Source organism: Mustela lutreola, chromosome 6, assembly GCF_030435805.1.
Source record: "Mustela lutreola isolate mMusLut2 chromosome 6, mMusLut2.pri, whole genome shotgun sequence".
In the NCBI taxonomy this organism is placed as follows: domain Eukaryota; kingdom Metazoa; phylum Chordata; class Mammalia; order Carnivora; family Mustelidae; genus Mustela; species Mustela lutreola.
In genome coordinates, this window is record NC_081295.1 from 104163139 (window position 1) to 104184439 (window position 21301).

At 37.5% G+C, this 21301-nt stretch overlaps 1 protein-coding gene across 2 annotated transcripts in view; it reads left to right on the forward strand.

The window, feature by feature from the left end:
- PRIM2 (DNA primase subunit 2) overlaps positions 1 to 21301 on the forward strand; it is a 325522-nt gene that overhangs the window by 254127 nt on the left and 50094 nt on the right. Inside the window, exons 11-12 of one of the 2 annotated variants that reach the window (XR_009354766.1) lie at positions 5875 to 5943; positions 14200 to 14326. Coding sequence is in view for 1 of the 2 variants with exons in the window: in XM_059178338.1 (XP_059034321.1) it covers positions 14200 to 14326; positions 20147 to 20229 (210 nt within the window). In the remaining variant the exon portion in view is untranslated. Of the gene's footprint in view, positions 1 to 5874; positions 5944 to 14199; positions 14327 to 20146; positions 20230 to 21301 lie in introns of those variants that run through there. The other variant, XM_059178338.1, reaches the window with a different exon arrangement.

Consider the following 21301-nt stretch of genomic DNA (forward strand, 5'->3'; position numbering starts at 1 on the left):
TCGCTTCCCCTAAATTCACGTCTTAACAAACTCTTACACAATTATCAAAATTAATAAATTAACATTGTTACAGTAGTAACTAGAGTCTTTATTCAGATTTCACCCATTTTCTCACGCATGTTTTTTTGCTGTTGCAAGAGTCAATCCAGGATTGCAGATTGTGTTTAATTGTATCTCCTAAAATGATACCATAAGAGGTATCTGGCGCATGGGATAGAGATACTTTTAGGCTATGTAAATATTCTGTTTCCCTATTAATTTTAGCATCCCTCAGTGGATCTTGCCTGCAACTATTATTAGTATGGTGTTCTAATGGTTAGATTTCTCTTTCCCTATCCTTCTACATCTATTAATTTTAATTTTTTTATTAGGAAAACTGTCCCTTTCCCCCCATTTATTTATTTTTTCATTATTTATATCAGTATATACTCATGAATATCTTGTCAGTTACACATTTCATTCTATGGGTTATAATTCCATGCTTTTATTGTTTATTTTTTTGCTCAAATTTTTCCAGCTTTGGACATTGAAAGCTCTTTCAGGTTAGTTCCAGTGCCTTTTGGACATGCCCCATCCTCTTTTTAAGCACCTCTTATCCAGTACACAAAATGCTACAGGCTCATGTCTTCATTTCCCTGCCCTAGTCTTAGAATCAATCAGCTCTCCATGAGGCCTTATAAATCCCTTAAGAAATAAATTTGCCACCCATCACCCAACGTGCATTTTTCTAATTCTTGATATATTTTGTGTATTTCCCTTTGATCTCCTTCAGATGCAGCCTTAGAGAATTTAGTGGAAACTGTTTGTTCTTAATCTCTAGAAAAGAGACAAAATACTTGCCTACAATAGGAGGCAAGACATCTTCTCTTTGTCCCTGAAATTGTAGAGGAATAATCTAACTTGTCACTGTACATTAAAACTTTATCTCATGACATTTGTCATTTCACTGCATGATATATTTTTCTCTCAGTTATTGCTAGCTTTTTTTTTTTTTAAGGTTTTATTTATTTATTTGACAGAGATCACAAGTAGGCAGAGAGGCAGGCAGAGAGAGAAGGGAGCAGGGATCCGGATGCAGGGCTCAATCCCAGGACCCTGAGATCATGACCTGAGCCGAAGGCAGAGGCTTAACCCACTGAGCCACCCAGGGGTCCCTATTGCTAGCTTTTTAAATCTAATGTAATTTTTTTCATTTGGTCATCTGTTTTGTAGCCAAACTTAGATGACTAGAAGATGACTGTAATCTAATAAGTGACATATATCACTGTATTGTTGTGAATTTGAGAACATCATTTAATCCTTTTAGCAGTTCATTTTTAGAGTTATTTTGGAGCTGATTTTGTAATTATGATGGAAGTAACTTTGTAATTATGCTGAAGTTCTTGTCTGTTTTGCAGAGTCAAATTCATTTTTGACATTGATTAAAAAAATGTGTAGTTTAATATGCTATGAGTAACCACTAGAGAGTGGTCATGGGTAACCAATTACCCATTTGCTATTTATTTAAAACATTCTGACACTGAAAGATTGATGATGAATGTGGGGGAGGGGAATACCAGAAAGCAGAATCAAAAAATTGAGTAACAGTATTGAACAAAATGTACTATGAGGAGAAAAAGATTAAGCAGGACAAATACATGTAGATAAAAGGCATACACCACCAAGAATATGTGATAATTCTGAATCTTTATCCAGAAATGTATTGAAATATATCAATATATATCAATATTTAAATGTCTGTAAAAATATGTATATATATCTTTCTAAAGATTTGTAGGCTTTGGTAACTATATTTTAGTGATTACTTGGTAGCTTTTCAAAATCATGGAACTGTACATGTAATATATATAGTAGACTATAAACAGTATCTTAAAATATCTTTTTACTAATCATGCTAGATCTTTAAATTCTGTCATAGTAGAAATACATCTAGAAAATACTTGCTTTGGATTAACGTTGCCAGATAAGGAAATCTAGAAAAGCAAACTTTAAAAAATCAACAAAACGTCTGAGAAAATGAGTGAATAGGATGAAACTAATCTGGCAGAAGTTAAATTTACATTTAATTTTTACTTCAGAATGTTTGTAAAAATCAATTCCTGTATCTGTGAAGAAGAGGGAGCCTTTCCCTTGGAGATTAGAAGCTCTCATCAGCTAACTTTCATGGAGTCTTTGATTGAAGCTCAGATGATGTTTTCAGTTTGCTTCTCTTGTTTTCAGCGAGTGAAAAGACCAATTTATTCAAGCTGAGCCAACTCATCTTGGACTAGAGCATTCTACATCAGTCAGCCTGCTCCTGTGGTTTTCTGGTGATAATTTGTTTTATGTTGGCTCTTCCCTTACCAGTGAGATAGAGACTAAATTGATCACCTCTTAAGAGTTACTATATTTAGTTTCTTAGGCTGTAAGAATGTGATTCAGTAAATGCTTTTACTTTAGTGAATGAAAGATTGTCTATGGTTTCTGTCTTCAAATTTTAGAAAATTTAGAATCTTAATACATTTTCATTCAGCGTTATGGCATTCATGTCAGTGAATAAAGTAGACTTTTCTAAAACAAGCTCTCCGGGGAAGATGCTGAAAATTCCATCATTAATCTGTCCTTTTCCTTAAGATCATAACACTTGGCTGAACAGATAGCCAGTTAAAATGTAAGATTACGTTTTAATTTACCAGGCAGCTGCCCCAGACCATGTCTGGAATTGTTGAGGCCTCTATTGAAATAACATGTTAAACAGTTAACAGTATGTAGTGATAGGAATTTGCTAAATTTCTGTTGTTGCTCAAAGTTAACATTGTAATGAATAGGAGCCTTCAGTCCACCTGTGGGTGTGGCAGGACCCAGTGAACATACAGTACAAAAAGGACTCTTTCAACAGTTAAGACTAGTAAACATTTAGTGAGCAACTGCAATTTGCTGGGCTTTGTGCCAGGCAGGAGGTTTACAGAAGTGAATGAGAAGTGCCTGAAATAGGCAGTGCAGGGACTAAGGTTCTTTGCCTAACTCCCCTGCAATTTAGATTCTCGTTCTTTTCTTTTCTGGATTTAATAATGGCTGCACTAGATGATGTCTGAAGCCTGTTCCAGCTCTTAAATTTTGATTCTGATAAGGAAGCTAAATTTGCCAAATCCAGACCAGTTAAATAAGTTGCCAGTTAAATCAGCCGCAGTGTGTTCTGCATGCATTTATGTCCATTTTCATACTTGGTTTTCTCCGCTCTTTGTAGTCCAGTTCATTGTCATGTCCCCAACTAGACTGTAGAAGGAGGAGTATCAAGTGTGCCTGGTAGTTTGAAAGCCTGTGGGAAACACTAGTGTTTCTTCACTGTAGTAAGATTTTACTTCATATTTGCCATTTTTTATGATTCTAAAATCATAGTCGATTAGAAACCAGGTAAATCATGCAAGTAGCTTGTTAGAGTTATTATTTCTTTGGGGAGTAGGTACTTTTCTCTGTTTTTTACTGAAGCATTTCGTTTAACTCTGGTTCAGGGTGACTTTCTGCTGGCCCTGAAGCAGCTGAGAGCAGAGAAGCAGCCTACAACTGAATGTTCACCGTAGATAACGGACAGTTGCCTGTATTTACTTATTCATTTGCCCCATTCATAATTTTGTAATATTTTCTAGAAAGTAGAAGACTAGGATTTTAATGCCAGCTTTTCTCTGAAGTAATTGAAATAACTATTCACTTAACCTCTTAAAACCTTAGTTGACTCATTTATAAAAGAGAGAAAACTACCTAACTTCTATACTTTACAGGTCATAAAAGGTCTAAAAAGTATCATTTTGTCACTGCTGAAGATCTATAGAAATCTAAACTATTATTATTTGGGATCTCACTAAGTACTTTTTATTGCTAATCGCAGTAGTGCATTTATACTAAATTGCCCATTAGGAATTTAGAAATGATGTTCTTTCCAAAATACTGACTGAGTAGGTACAATTAGAATGATGTAGATCATACAGTCACAGGTCACAGATGACCCTCAACCTTGTTTTCTGATTTGTTTGTGTGTAGCTCTTGAATATTAAAAAGACAAACAAACCCACTAGCCCACACCCCACCTGCATTCTGGAAGAGAAACCTTTCCATTTTCCTCTGATGATTCTGGCAGGTTTTTTGATACACAGGTGATTTTTTTAATGTATACTTGCTTTACTGAAAGTGATCTGCTTAATCAGTTACCTTGTCAGATAAGATAGGATCATTCCATTCAATACTTTTTCTGTGGATTTTGGCATTCTACTATTTTTTTAAAAAAATTCTTATGAAGTAGTTGAATCAAAATTTTAAGATTTTAGCTTGATCCTGCCTCAGGGGAAATTTGAGGGAAGGAAAATCAGCATACCTTGGGGTCTAGAACTAAAAATGTTCTCCATGAATTCAGAGAAGGAGATTACGGTGTGAAGATGGAAAACATGTCCCACTTTTTGCAGTGAAACTGTAGAGGAGAGAACAAATCTTTTTACTTAAGTTCTCCAGCTGGGGCTTGTAAATTAGACTGGCATAAGACAGATTTACAAGAGAAAAACAGAAGTTTATTAACATACATACGGCTGGTACACATGGAAACACCCAGATATGAGTAACTCAAAGGGGCAGTTTAGGTCAAACAAAAGAAAGGGGTTTGGGGCTTCCTGGCATGTGAAGGGAGAAGTTCTAAGAAGTTGATTGGGAAAAGTATGGCAAACAAGGGTTATTTTAAAAAAAATTTTTTTTAAGATTTTTATTTTTATTTATTTGACAGATCACAAGTAGGCAGAGAGGCAGGCAGAGAGAGAGGAAGGAAGCCAGCTCCCTGCTGAGCAGAGAGCCCGATGTGGGATTCGATCCCAGGACCCTGAGATCATGACCTGAGCCGAAGGCAGCGGCTTAACCCACTGAGCCACCCAGACGCCCAAACAAGGGTTATTTAATAAGCTTTGTTATGCAGTTTTAAGCCTACATCTTCTCCAATGATAAGAGTTGTTTCCTTCCTGGTAGGGAGAGGGAGGTAGGTTTACACAGGGAAATTTCCTTTATGAAAGGAAAACTTAGTGGGCGCTTTTTAGAGCTTTTCTGGCATCTGCTGGTTCTCAGTGACCTTTTGAAAATAATTCATTCAGCAAGGAGGCGTATTTTGGGGTAGAATCTTCTGGCATCCTTCAAAATATATATAATGTGTGTTCAGACTTTATCAAGTGAAGTCGCAGGAGTTTTCAGAGATGCACTTGAATATAAAATGGAATCTATTTTTGGGCGCCTGGGTGGTTCAGTGGGTTAAGCCGCTGCCTTCGGCTCAGGTCATGATCTCAGGGTCCTGGGATTGAGTCTGCTCAGCAGGGGGCCTGCTTCCCTTCCTCTCTATCTGCCTGCCTCTCTGTCTACTTGTGATCTCTCTCTCTCTCTCTCTCTGTCAAATAAATAAATAAAATCTTTAAAAAAAATGGAATCTATTTTTAACATTTCACTTTTCAAATATGATAAAACAAGTTTATACAAATTTCATACAAATAATTGTAGCACATAATCGTAGTATATACTTAGCATTTTACAGTTTACAAATTGCTTTTGCATAGAGTGAAGTACAGGTCCCATTATTACAATATTAAAAATGAAAAAAACACACTGAAGTAATTTATAATTGCGTAACACTATTCAGCTTGTAGGTGGCAAAGTTAGAACCAAAATGTGGGTTATCTCTATAACACCTTGCTGCCTCATAAGCTTATGAAAAGTTCTCACCAATGAGAAATGAATTAACTCTTACAGAGCAGAAGAAGAAGATTTAGTACACTATAGGAGGTAATTTACTGAATTACAGTAATAGCAGCAGTGCCTTCCAGCTGTGGTACAGACTTCAAATTACTTAACTGATTTTTTTTTTTTCCTAAGGTCCTATAAAGAGTTAGAGGGAGTAACTGAATTCCGAGTTTTTCTGATGAGGAGCTGGAGGCAAAACATGTAGGTATTTGAAGCAGTATTAAATAACACAATCTGACCCACTTAGATAGCTTTTTCTTCCTTTTATTTTTTAAAAATATTTACTTATTTATTTTTGTGTTGGGGGAGGACAGAGAGTGCATGCTCAGTCCTATGCCCAAGACTGGGGGAAGGGCAAAGGGGGAGTTAATTATTTATTTTTATGTGGGGGAGGACAGAGAGCACATGCTCAGTCCTGTGCAAGACTGGGAAAAGGGCAAAGGGAGAGGGAGAGAATCTCAAGCAGACCCCCTGCCAAGCCAAGGGGAGCTTGACGTGGGGCTTGAGTTCATTACCTTGAAATCATGACCTGAGCCAAAATCAAGAGTTGGACACTCAACTGACTGAGCCACCTAGGTACTCCTAAGATAGCTTTTCTAGTTAATAATAAAACTGACTACTTTGGTAATGATAACACCAAAGTATTGAAGACTTACTCTGTGCTGGATACTCTACCAAGTGCTTTATGAAAATCAGCTAATTAATCCCCACACCAACCCTATCTGTTAAGTATTACTCCTTCATTTTTATATATAAGGGAACTTTATAGATTGGTTAAGTAACCTGCCCAAGGTCACATAGCTAGCATGGGGTAAGACAGGATTTTAACTCAGATATTTAACTTAAAGCCCTGCTTTGACTGATATAAAATGTTGGGGTTTGGAAGCCAAGTGAACAGTCCAGAAAGAATTCTGGAGATGTCTTTGGTGCAAAAAGGATTGTTTTATTAAAATACAGAATGGAATCTGTGGGCAGAAAGAGCTGCACCAGGGTTGCGAGGAGTGACTGATTATATACTTAGAAGTTGGGAGGTGGTTAGGTATAGAGTAAGTCTCTAAGGAATTTGAAGCCAGTTTTCTAGGACCTTGAAGAGCTAGCTATTGCCAGGGAAAGGTTATTGACTACTGTCTATTAAAGCCTTAGTCATGAGAACTTGCAGATGTGTATCTGGGCCTAATCATCTTGGAGGGTGATTGCTAACACCTATCTTGGGGGACTAGAAATAAAGAAAGTTTCCGAAGGGATTTTTATAGGATCCCAGAGGTAGGGCTAATGTCAAGCTAAGGTTGTCTTTTACTTCTAGCAACGTATTAACATGGAAGCAGTTGAGCTCTTTGAGGAAGGTCCCTCTGCCTGTCCCAAGTACTTGTCAATGGGCTGTAAGTTGTAAGGAAGTTTAATTTTTTTTCCCTATATTTCTTTTGCCTTTGTTCTCCATATCATTAACTATTAGCCTTTTTTTCTTCCCATATCCTTCAGGGCCTCCTAGTTTCCTTTGAGTGTTTTAGTTAGAATATGTATGATGTTTCAATGACCTTGAGAGGTAGTAAAAGAAAGTATTTGGAATCTGTAGGTGGCTGATCACAAAATTAGTTTTACAGATAGTAATTGAGTATTGTAATTGATATTCATCAAAGATAGTAATTGAGTATTACAGATAGTAATTGAGTAAGTAGGCATTTAAAAGTTGGGGAGGGCACACTAAATATTAAATTTCTATAGCATGCATTACGGTTATTAACATTGTAAGTAAAACTTGAGGGAAGTGACACAAGAAGTTATCAACAGCTCAGAAGCTATAGAAGAGAGTGGACAAGAGTGTGCTGAGCAAAGGCCATGGGAAGCTCTCATACTCTTTCCTAGTTGATGGTCCACTTACATGTAGGAGGACCCTGCTGCTAAGCTGTGAATTCTTGTTTATGGTAACTCAACTTACTGGGGCCAAACTACTGAAACGTGGTATGCTGAAATCTGGGCATTGAATGAGGTCCTTTGTAGTTTTAGCAGACACCAACCAGTGCTCCCCCTCCCCGAGTCTTCTACATACATAAATTAGAGTTCCATAGAGGGTATTATGCTTAGTGAAATAAGTCAACCAGAGAAAGACAATTATCTTATTATTTCAGTGATATGAGGAATTTGAGAAAGAAGACAGAGGATTATAGGGGAAGGGAGGGAAAAATGAAACAAGATGAAACCAGAGAGGGAGATGAACCATAAGAGACTCTCAATCTTGGGGAAACAAATTGAGGGTTGCTGGAGTGGAGGGAGATGAGAGGGATGGGGTAGCTGGGTGATGGACTTTGTGGAGAGTATGTGCTGTGGTGAGTGCTACTATGAGTTGTGTAAGATTGATGAATCATGGAACTGTACCCATGAAACAAATAGTACATTATACATAAATTAATTAGAGCTCCAGATACTTGTGGGTTAGAATTAAGTGTTTTAAAGAAGGACTGAAAATGTCCTGCTAAGAAATACCATATCCATACACTATTATGTGCCCTCATGTATATGGCTGTTTTGCCTCATTTAGGTCAAGAAGAACTTCCTTTTCAAATATAAATATATTGGGGCACTTGGGTGGCTCAATCAGTTGAGTGTCTGCCTTTGGCTCAGGTCATGATCTCTGGGTCCTGGGATTAAACCCCACGTTGGGCTCCCTGCTCAGCAGGGAGCCTGCTTCTGTCTTTCCCTCTGACCTTCCCCCTGCTTGTGCTCTTTCTCTCTCTCAAATAAATAAAATTTTTAAAACAAAAGAAAACTAATATTGAATACAATTATATCTCTGAAGGATACTTGCTTTTTGACCATTTTCACTTTATTGTACAAGCTGAGCTTGACCATAATGAATGGCAGTTTTTGTTCCTTTGCTGATGGGAGTAATACTTCATCTTAGGCTTTTCTTGTTGGTAAAGATTTTCTTCCAAGGAAGACCATATATTGTTCTTCTAGGCAATCGAATGTTTACATCACGGACTCTGAAGGTATATACTCATAGTTTCTGAGTAGATTTGGCTGTTAATACTTCTAAAAGTATAGTAAGCTAAGGCCGCTAGACTGTGGGTAGGACTGGTATAGAAGGTAAAGTTGTGAGAGAGAGACTGAAAGAGATAGGGTAGGAGCAGGATAAAGATGTGCCTACTTTATGATTATTCTTGAGTTCCACCGGTAACATAGTGCCCCTCAAAATAATTGACTGCTGTCTTTGGCAGACCTGCAAATTGGTGTGTTGCCTGTGCCGTGGCTGGGATGTCAGGACTATTTGGAAGGTTGAAAACTGCTGCTAACCGACCATAAGACCAGTGTTGATTTTCGCATTTCCTATCACTGGACAGAGTGGGATGGAGCCCAAGAAAGTGTGTTCTTCTCCTGGTTCTCTCTACCTCTTTGTGGTTTAGTTTGAATATATAGAGATAGTCCCTTGAGTTGTAGATGTGAACACATAGAAAGTATTCTCTAAGAAAATGTCAGCCAGCCTTCTTGTCAACTATAGACCCCAAAAGTTATTTCTTATTGCACTTTCTCGAGGCATGGACAGTGACTGGAACATTCTAAGTACCAGACCAGAAAAGCCCTGATAGCACCGGAATACCTAGAAGACTACACCCCGGTCATCCCCTTACCTGCCCATGATCCTGTGCTAAACAATTACTGACCCCTACCTGTGATCTCTCTCTGCCTGCTCTCTTGCGTGTACCACCCCCCCCCAACCCCCCGAACCTCTCTTCAGAAAACTTGAAGTGTCCATCTTACCAAGTAGAGAGGTTGGTTGTTCACGCTTGAGCTGGCCACCTCCCCCAGCTGCCAGCACCCGAAATAAATCTTTCCTTTTCTCTTTTCCAAACCCTCATCTCTTGAGTTATTGGCTTCTCCTGCGACAAGTTTATCTGGAGTTTGTTCTGCAACAGTGCTGGCAGACCAAGCTGAGCAGCTCTGCTTTTGATTTGTCCGGCCCCCTGGAGAGTCCCTGGGATGGAGCAGTTGGCTGCAGCCATGCCCCAGGGCTTCTCATTTATTTCCTGAGTTAGTGGCTGTGATAGATCATTCGGTAACAAAAACATTTCCCGATCAGTGTGCCTTCTGTACAGTATTTCAAGGGTTTGCTAGTCTGAAAACCAGAAAAGATGGCTTGTGTAATAAATATATGAATGGTTTGAAAGCCTAATTATAGTAAAGTCCAAATTTTAGATGTACTTACATGCAGACTGTAAGTAAGTTGGAAAGAAGAGGGTGGTGAAAGAAATTAATTTCAGCTTTTCTTCAGGTAGAGAGAGTAGTTTTCTGTTCCTTCTACAGAATAGCTGACCCAGAGTCTTCTGATGAACATACAGAAATCTTGTATCTGATTAATACCTAATCAGGTATTAATCCTGTATCACTTTATACCTAAAAGTTTTCACAGAGATCGATGATAGTTAACTTTTTAGGACTGTCAAAACAAACAGAAGGTATTCATAAAAGATACCTAACTGAAACTTTGAACATTCTTGTTTTCACCAATGACATTTACTTATTTTGAAAGTTCTCTTTTAGTTGTAATGGCATTTGTTTTCCTGGTTGTAGTTTGCTTGTGAGCAGATAGGTAGTTCTGAAGCCATAAGCTACTGACTATTGAAAACTCTAGCAGGTCTTTTTTAAGATAGAAATTGATAAGCTGATTCTAAAATTTATATGGAAATGCAAGGACAAAGAATAGCCAAAATAATACTGAAAAGAACAACAACAACAACAAAAGAACCCTAAAGATTTCCTGATTAAGTCAATGTGGCATTGACAAAAAGATAAACCTATATAGATCAATGGAATAATAGTGTCCAAAAATAGAACTACACATTTATGGGCAAATTTGACAAGGGTACCAAAGCAATTTATTTTTTATTTTTATTTTTATTTTTATTTTTAATGGAGGTAGAGTTGACATACAATGTTACATTAGTTTCCTGTATACAGCATAGTGATTCAACGATTCTATACATTATGAAATGCTCACCATGATAAATATAGTCTGTCACCATATAATGTTTATTACAGTATTATTGACTATATCCCCTGTGCTGTATTTTTGATCCCTGTGACTTACTTATTTTTTAACTGGAAGCTTGTATCTCTGCATCTCCTTCTCCTGTTTCACCTATGCCCTCTCCTCCCGTTTCCTCTGGCATCCTTTGTTTTTTTCTTTGTATTTATAAATGTGTTTCTGTTCAGAGTAGTTTAGTAAGGAACAGAAAGTATCTTGAACAAATGGCATTGAAGGGCACCGAAATATGCCACCCCAAAATATGCCGCTTTGACTTAAGGATTGTTTTGAGCTAAGGGCAGTTGAGAACCAGCAGATTCAGGAGGAGCACTTTACCTCCTCCTCAACACCTAAAAATAAAGTATAGATTTTCCCTTTTAAGGGAAATTTACATTGGTAAAGTAGTCTCTGTACCAGAAAGAGAGCTACTCTAGACAACTCTTATCGCCCTAGAGACTCATCTGTAGAATAGTCTTTATGTACCATATACATCTCCCCTCACCTCATAACTTGCCTGTCCCACCTAGAATCCCCTTTCCTTTGGTTAGCCTAAAACGGTTTGTAAACCTCAAATGTTTGGCTACCTTAACTCCTATTTCTTTGAAAGACAGCCATGAGTGTACCTACGTACATATTTAGTTAAACTGTTCTCTTTCTCTCTCTCTCTCTTTTTTTTTTGGGGGGGGGTGTGAATGTCTTATCAGTTTGATTCATGGGCCCAGGTAGGCCCGTAAGCCTAGGAAGATAGAGGGGAAAAGATCCTTCCTCTTCTATGGGGGATAGAAAAGAACCTGGACTCCTACTTCACAGTACACACAAAAAATTACCTTGAGATGAATCAGGACCTGACTTTAAAGCTTAAACATTACGGCTTCTAAAGGACAGCATAGGAGAATACCTTTGCAAGCTATCCTAGGACACTGAGAGTGTCACCATCCCAAAAGTTTGATAAATGGGCATCTGAGTGGCTTAGTCGGTTAAGTAGCTGCCTTTGGGGTAGGTCATGATGCCAGGGTTCTGAGATCGGGTCCTGGAATCAGGCTTCTTGCTCAGCAGGGAGCCTGCTTCTCCCTCTGCCTCTCTCTCTGCCGCTCTCTGTCTGTCATGAATAAATAGATAAAATCTTTTAAAAAAATAGTTGAAAAATTAGGGTTCATGAAAACAAAAATATTTGGCCATCTTATCAGAAGATAACATCAAGAAAATACATAGACAAGCCACAGACTATGAGAAAATATTTGTAGCACCTGTATCTGACAGCAGAGCTGTATCAAGAGCATATCACGAATACCTGCAAAGAAGACATCCCAGTTTTTTAAATGGGAGAAATATTTGAACAGACACTTTATAAAATAAGGCCTATCACCAGCCAAAAAAGTATGTGAAAAATGCTCACGAGTATTAGTATCAGGGAAATGCAAAGTGAGCTATTACTACCTACCCTTAGAATGGCCAAAATGAACAAACTTCAGACAACACTGAACTTTTGGGAGACTGTGGAAATCTCATGCATTGCTAGTGGGGAATAAAATAGTATGGCCAAACTGGAAAACTGTTGGCAACAATTCTATTTGTTTTTATGAGAGAAATGAAAATATATGCCTATAAAAGTCATCTACAAGAATGTTCATGGCAGTTTTATTGGTAATAGCCAAGACCAGGAAAAGCCCAGGTATCCATCAGTAGAGTACTGGATCAACTATCTGGTATAGTAGTCATACAATGGAACACTCCCCAGCAGTTAGAGGAAGAAACTGCTGATAATGTGACCAATCAATCCAGCGTAGCTCATAAAACTCAGGATGTGAACAGGTGCCTCCTGGTGTGCTGCCATGGCCAACTGCCCCATCCTGGGGAATACTGAGGGGGCTGGACAACTGGAAAGCATAGTTCTAGGCTGGGTTTGCCAACATTGTTGCTGAATAAACTTGGATAAACTCATTGCAAGAAAGGCAATAACTCAACAGACAAAGGTTTGGAAAAGAGAAGGGCAAGAGTTTATTTTAGGTGCCAGCAGCCAGGGTGGTGGCAGGCTCAAGTCTTATTAATCTACCTCTATCTTGGTGAGATGGACACATAGAGTTTTATAGAGGTTCAGGTGGGTAGGGTAAGAAAGCAGGCAGAGAGCATGAGATCATGGGTGTGGGGTCTGTGTATGTTTGGCATCTAATAAGGGGCAGGGAAGGGGACATGTGGGATGTGGTCTTTTAGGCATTCTGTTGCTATCAGGGCTTTTTTGGTCAGGTGGTTGGAATGTTCTAGACATTGCAAAACATCTTTGTCAACACTTCAAGGAGGTGTTATAAGAAGTAAGCACAATGGATTTTAGTTAGAACATGAATTAAATGGTCTTGTCTATTTCTAGTTTTAACTCTTAGGGTCTGTAGTTCAACGAAAGGGATTGCTGATAATAGGTGTAATGAATTGCATGCATTAATCTCAAAAACCTAAAAAGTCATGAAGGAAGTGAGGTACAAAACACTATATACTGTATGATTCCATTTATTTAAAGTTGTAGAATAGATAAAACTCTGGTGATGAAAATAACATCAGTAATTTCTTCTAAGTATACAGCTGAGGAAGAATGTTGACTGAGCAGGGGCACAGGGAACTCTGGGTTGATAGAAATGTTCTATCTCTTAATGGGGGTGTAAGTTATATAGGTACAGTGACTTGTCAAAATCAGTGAAACTATAGACTTGAGATTCGTGCGTTTCACTATGTATGAGTTATACCCTCAAATTTAAAAATCTCACCCCCCCAAAATAACATAGTATTTTCCTATCTTAATGTCATTCTCTTTCTTACTTGCCTTTAAATATTGGACAGCTAAGTCCCACTATTCTGAGCTTTTCAATAATTGTTAGTTCCTGGTTTCTTTCTGTCCGACCCATTTCAAAGTCTTTTTTGTACTGTTAGCTGGCTTTATAAACATGGAGTCAGGAATTTCAGGTGGAAGACAATTGCAGCAGTTCATCAAATACCTGCTTACTTCTTGCTTTGTAGAGAGAAACTAGAGGAAGGGATTAATTATGTTAGGAGGCATTTCAGAAGTAGAATGGGTAGGATAGATTAATTCAGGGAGTAGTAGGATAAAGGGTAGAGAAGAGACTAAACTGCTATATACCCAGTACAGTCTTCGGAATCAAACCAAGAAATGGGTAAATTGATTATTCTTAGGAAAGGATTATCCTCACCTTTAAACATATATAAACATTCTCTGTCTTTACCTGAGAAGTTTGTTTCCCACAAGTTTTGCACTTTTAAAAAAATGTATTTATACATGAAGGAGTCAAATGATGTGTATGATATGTACATCTGCCAATGGATGATGAATTTATTCTAGAAGATACCATTTTGTACTCTGACTCTAGCTGGCACTGCTGACACAATATTGTATGATATTGGCTTACTTTGTCTCTTTTTCCTCCGATCAGTTTGATAAAGGCTACTCTTACAATATCCGTCATAGCTTCGGAAAGGAAGGCAAGAGGACAGACTATACGCCTTTCAGTTGCATGAAGATTATTTTAACCAATCCACCAAGCCAAGGGGATTATCATGGTAAGTGCTTCCACAGGGTATATGTTTGTGAAGTGTAGAAACCCGTGAGCTCTTGGGAAAGAGTGAGACACTGTGATGGCTGTTTGCATCACTGCATCACTTGGAGATGGCAGTCATCGGTGTCAAGCTAGTGCTCCATTACTCTTCTAGTGATTTGTCTTAAACCAAACCGGGTCAGCAGGAGAATTTACTCTGCTATGCTTTGGATGGTGCTGGACCAGTCTTTTCAATTCTGTTTGCCCCCTTCACCTGCTATTTTCTGTTTCTCTCATGAGTAGGAGACTGATACAGGTTCTTCAGAGGTTTTTGGAATTGAGTCACTTGAATTTTAGAATTTTAGAATAGTCACTTCATTATTTTCTAAAGATTACCAAGGAAAGATGTGTTTTATTTTCATCACTATTATCTGATTAACGGAGATTAAGTGAGGAATTTAGCAGTTTGTGGTTTCAAACCTCTATCAATTCACCTCAGTTATTGTAGGTTAAAAAAAAAGTCTAAACGGTTTTTTGTAGATTTCTGAGTTCAACAACTTTTTTATAAATAGTTCTCTGACCATACCTTGAAAAGCTCCTCGTTTGTCTAGTATGTCAGAGAATGATTTTAATAGTCCATATTAGTAAATATTTTAGATTACTAAAGCTTACTGAAGTATGTTTCAAAACGTTTTTGTTTTGGCATTAATTGTTTTCACATCCTGAATGGAATCCTTTTTAAAAAGATCACGCACTTTTAGGCTATTAGGGATTAAGATCAAATAATTACAAACAGAATTTTAAGGAAGATGCTTGTCATGCCCAGAGCACTAAAAATATGTCTTTTCTTTCATATTTAATAGATGAAAGGTAGCCAGCACTGGTATACACAGTGAGCAGTTACCATCACTTTTGTCACTTACTTAAGGTACCCCTAGAAATGGAGATTAGCAATCCTCCACCCTCAGGTTTATGAAGTCAGATTTATTTGCAAGTGCCCTGGATAATTTTTATATCTTCTAAACTTTGAAAACCATTACCAGATACTTCAGTTGAGAAAAATCTATTACTTTTCTTAGTAGCCACATCAAGCAGTTCACTTACTTTTAATTTGGCCTAGTAAAATCCCCAGGGATTCCTCTATCATGTCAAGAGCCTAGAACACCTCACTTACATTGTTGATTTTTATTAGATTAAATGCAGAATTTTATATAGCTTATTCCTTATGAAATTGAATCTTATTTATTCCAGTCCTTTCTGTTTGTTTTATTTTGTAATTTAAACCCTATTAGTTAAAAAATAATATACTTAGCAAACAGTAAGCTCATGTTTATTAGGAACCTTGATCTGTCCTTTTCTTAATGAATAAACTTAATGTTTTTAGAGCACTTTTAGGTTCACAGCAAAATTAAGCAGAGGGTAGAGAGTGCCTTCTCACATACTCTCTGCCTCTAAACTTGCACACCCTGCCCCCTCCCCCACCGCCCCCGTCAGCCTCATCCTGCACCATAGTGGTTTGTCATATATGAACTGAGAAGAATGTGTAATCTGCTGTTCTGGATATAGCCGTTATATAGATATCAGTTATATTAATTGATGGCGCTTTTACTTTTTTTTTTTTTTTAATTAATTGATTATTAGCCCCAGGGGTACAGGTCTGTGAATCGCCAGGTTTACACACTTCACAGAACTCACCATAGCACCTCCCTTTCCCAGTGTCCATAACCCCACCACTCTTTCCCTACCCCCTACCCCCAGCCCCCGGCAACCCTCAGTTTCTTTTGTGAGATTAAGAATCTTTTATGGTTTGTCTCCCTCCCGATCCCATCTTGTTTCATTTATTCTTTTCTTACCCCCAAACCCCCTATGTTGCCTCTCCACTTCCTCATATCAGGGAGATCATATGATGGTTGTCTTTCTCTGATTGTTGATGGTGCTTTTAAATTCTACGAATATTGTTGCTGATTTACTGCCTGCTGGGTCTGTCCATTTCTGATAGAGAGGTGTTGATGTCTCAGACAGTGGATACATCAGTTTCTTCTTGCAGTTCTGCCAGTTTTGCCTCTTGTGTTTTCATGGTCTGTTGTTAGATGGATACACATTAAGGACTATTACATCTTCCTGGAGTATGTGTCCCTTTCTCATTATGTAGTATCCTTGATAAATTTTCTTGCTCTGAAGTTTTTATATTACCTTTACTTATCCTCTGATGTTCTCATCTTCAGGTAGGTCTGAGTTTCTGGCCTATATTGCTTTCCTTCTCTTTGAAGAACAACTTTTTAACATTTCTTGTCTTACAGGTCCGCTGACAACAAATAGTGTCACTTCTGATTTGTCTGAGAAAAGTCTATTACTCCCTGTCTTTTGAAGATAATTTCACAGGGTACAGAATTCTAGATTTGTGGAGGTTCCTCCCTGCCCCCACCTCTTTCTCTACTCTTTAAATATTTCACTCTAAAAACAGGCAGTCAGTCAATCAGTCACTCTACTCTCTTGCTTGTATGGTTTCTGAGGATAAGTTAGATATAATTCTTATCTTTGCTTCTCTGTAAGTAAAGTGTTTTTTTACATCTGGCTTTTAAGATTTTTTTCTTTATTTTTGGTTTTCTGAAGTATGAATGTGGTATATCTAAGCTCTGTTTTGGGGGGCATTTATACTGCTTGTTGTTCTTTGGACTTCCTGGATCTGTAGTTTGGTGCCTAACATTTATTTGGGGGAAAATTCTCTGTCACTATTGCCTCAATATTGCTTCTGTTCCTTCCTTTATCTCTTCTTCTGGTATTCTCACTGCCACCTTTCATAGTGTCCCACAGTTCTTGGATATTCTGTTTTTATTTTTTTTAGTTGTTCTCTCTTTGTTTTTCAATTTTAGAAGTTTCTATTTGATACATCCTCAAGCTTAGAGATTCTTCCCTCAGCCATGTCTACTAATAAGCCCAGCAAAGACATTCTTCATTTCTATTATAGTGTTTTAGATCTCTAGCATATCTTTTTGATTCTCAGGATTTCCATCTTTCTGCTTACATTACCTGTGTTTATACATTGTCTGTTTCTCCCATTAGAGCTCTTAGTATTAATCAGTTATTTTAAATTCTCGGTCTGATAATTCTAATATCCCTGCAATATCTGACTCTAGTTCTGATGTTTGTTCAGTCTCTTCAAACTTTATTTTTTGCCTTTTGATAAGCCTTGTAATTTTTTCTTAAAAGGTAGACATGACATATTGGGTAGAAAGAATTCCAAAAATAAGCCTTTGGTAATACGGTGGTACTTAGGGAGGTGGAGAGGGTGGTAATCTGTAGTCCTGATTAGTCTTTTAGTGAGCCTGTGGCCCTGGGCTATGAATTTCAACATGACCCTCAGTTATTCCCCCCAGGTGGGACAGGATGGCTAGGAGAGACTGGAGTTGTATATCCCCCCACCACCCTGGAGGTTAGGCTCTCATAAAACCCCAGAAGTTTAGGCTCAGGTAAAATAGTTTGTTCTGAGGGCGGGATAGCTCTAGAGTGTCAAAATGGTTACTTTTCCCCTCCCCATGCCAAAAGCACAAGAGAATTTCTCTGTTACTTACCATGAGCACCTGGCAGGAATATTAGAATTATCAGTTAAACTTCCAAAGTATAGGGCCTCCCAAGACTAGGTCTCCTTAGAGTTTTAAACTCTCAGATTTGTCCAGACTTCAGAAATTTGTCAGTTACAGGTTAGGTTTTTCCTACCCCCGCACTGCTTCCTCCAGAGATTTCTGTTCTGGTATGTTGTGATTCTCTGTAGCTGCCTCTCTCTTCAAGTGATCTTACTTCTCTGATGAGTCTAAGCAGAGTTGTTGATTTTTTAGTTTGTTCAGCTTTTTCCTTGCTAGGATGTAGTGATGACATGTAAGCCTCTCATGAGCCAGACTGGAAACCAGAAATCTCTGTCCTTTTCCTTTTATGTTATTTATAAAACTATCTCGTCCCATGTTGATATTATTTCATTAAGCAGCACTTCTTGGATTGATTGTTCAACCAGTTGTGAATCTGTGTGTAACTATACTCCAGACTATGTTTATCCATCTCTTCCACAAACGTACGTTGGAAGGCTTGTCAAAGACATAACTGGGTATGCATTCACTTCATTTTCAGTTACTTACTTCAGCCCTTTTTAGTTTTTTTTTTTTTTTTTTTTTTTTTTTTATTTTTATTTTTTTTTTATTTTTTAGTTTTGAAGATCGCTTTCTCTGATATGGAAGATAGAGACAAAATAAACAGGAGTTACTGAGTTTTACTGTCTTTCTGTCATCTGTTAAAATAACACCAGCTTCTCTAAGTAGGAATCTGGTTTTTCTCTGTTCTGCTTATTGTCAGTGTAGCTTTAGAACACTTTTTTTGTGACCTTTAGTACCTTGGCAATCCTCACTTTCTTCTTGCCTTTGTCCTTTGTTACCTTTTTCATAAGATACAGTCATTATTTTAAATGTAATTTGGATAATTCAATTAATATCCTTTTTTGTGTTCTTTAAAAATTCTGGGCTGAACCAAGAATTCCTTGTGCAGCCTAATTTCTTTCTTTTTGGAATCTTTTGAAATTTCGTTATCAAGATGGGTTTTTTTTGAGAATCATAATGATAGCTAATACATGTTGAGTGTTTATTGTGTGCCAAGAGCATATAAGAACTTTATATTTCCATTGTTACAAGAGCTCTGTGAATGATTATTTCCCTCACTTGACAGAAAGGGAATCTGATTCAGCAACAAGATACAAAATTTATCTATGGTCTCCCACTTAGTAAGTGGTAAACTGAGATTCAAACACTGACATTTTAGCTCCAGACTCTCTTAACCAGATGTTGCACAGCTTCTCAAAATATTTCCTTATACTAAAAATTATTACAGTTTTAATCTGAATGAAGTGTAAGTATATGACTTTTTGTGAATTTTATTATTTGTAGTGACGATTTTTGGTAGACACATTTGTTTGGCATCTAGGCTTTTTTCTATTTTTGCTGCAAGCAGTTTCCCATTGTTTTCATTAAAAATGCACAGTTGTTTCAGTTTAACTTATAGATCCATCATCTGTGTACCTAAAAAAAGTAATCTGACTTCCTATATTAAATTTTAAAATAAGGTATTTGATTTACCATTGCAGCATCTTATTAAAACATCTAAACTTTTCTAGATTTTGGTCTGGTAATACAGTTTTTACATTTTAGTTCTTTTGTGTTCTTATTTATGCAAATATTTACTTGTCCATCTTTATTATTGTGTTACTCTTGAAATAATACAGAGGTAACATGTATCTATTATAAGTTATTTTCCTATAAAATACTTTCCTTTTTGGTTGTCTCATTTTTAACAGTGATGCCTCTGAATTTATATGGATTTTACTCTCTGGGAAATAGACTTCTGAAAATGATGTGAGATTTTTATATTTCTTAGAGTTTGTACATTTTTTTTTGTTTTTATTATCTTCCTCCTCATAGGCTTTTACTGTAATTTTTTTAAATACCAATAATATGTGAGATTATATGAAGTTTTTAGATCATCTACAGCTACTTTTGTGATTATCTCTGCTTGTTAGCAAGTAGCATAATTAAAACTGTTTCCTCTTCCTAGTGAGTGGGCAACTTCACCCAAGAATGCTGTAATGTTTTATGTAACTCTTGAGCCTGTAGTACCCTGATAACTGTACAAATAAGTCGTCATTTAGATAAAGAGAGGAAAGCAGTTGGACCCATGGGCAATTAACTTTTTTATTAATAAGCTGTTAGACAATTAAGGGGAGCTTAGACAGTTTCTTGAGTGTGGTATTGTACCAGGTCCTGGGTAAATAACCTTGTTGGTGTGTTGGCTTGTTTTTTGTTGTCAGGGTGCCCATTCCGTCACAGCGATCAGGAGCTGCTGAAACAGAAGTTGCAGTCCTACAAGATCTCTCCTGGAGGGATTCACCAGGTAGGTCAGATTCTGCCAGGCATCCTCAGTAATGAGGCGCCACACCGTTCCTCTTGGTTTCACTGACTGTTCGTCAGGCCTCACATCACACACCCTATCTTCCAGGAGGAGGAAGCAAAAACCTTGATTTGCCCAGCTTCTAGTCCTTGGAAATTCTGTTCTTCTGTCTGCTAGACTGCATTCTTTTCTTGGTAATAAAGGAAGCTGGAAGGCTTTTTTTCCCTCTCAATTTGTTTTACTATCTCAATTAAGAACATTTTTAAAAAATAAATTTTTAGAGGAATGCATTGAAGCATGTTAATGAAGCTGAAAATTAATGCCATCATATTTTATTTTGGGAAATTGTTTTCTGTGCTTCATGTAGGTTAAAGCAAAAGATAACATAGTGGATAAATGTTTTGATAGGCATCACGTCTTGCTGTGTTAAATCTGCGCTTCTGATGATAGTTCATTAGGTTGAATAATCTGCCAAAATACTTTGTCTTATAAATAATTGAGATTAAAAAAAAAGAAATACTCAAATATTTAAGAGCAATTTAGTAAATGTGCTTTTAAAAATATAGTGGCATTGCTGTCTATAGTGTTCTTTAGAATTGACTTGGAATTTGAGGAGTAAAGAGGAACATTGGCTTCCTTAGCTTAAGAAGCAGTGTATGTTTGGAGCGCCTTGGTGGCTCAGTTGGTTGAGCGACTGCTTTCAGTTCAGGTATGATCCTGGAGTCCCGGGATCGAGTCTCGCATCGGGCTCCCAGCTCCACGGGGAGTCTGCTTCTCTCTCTGACCTTCTCCTCACTCATCTTCTCTCTCACTGTCTCTCTCTCAAATAAATAAATAAAATATTTTTTGAGGACATGAACAGACATTTCTGCAAAGAAGACATCCAGATGGCCAACAGACACATGAAAAAGTGCTCCATATCACTCGGCATCAGGGAAATACAAATCAAAACCACAATGAGATATCACCTCACACCAGTCAGAATGGCTTAAATCAACAAGTCAGGAAATGACAGATGCTGGCGAGGATGCGGAGAAAGGGGAGCCCTCCTCCACTGTTGGTGGGAATGCAAACT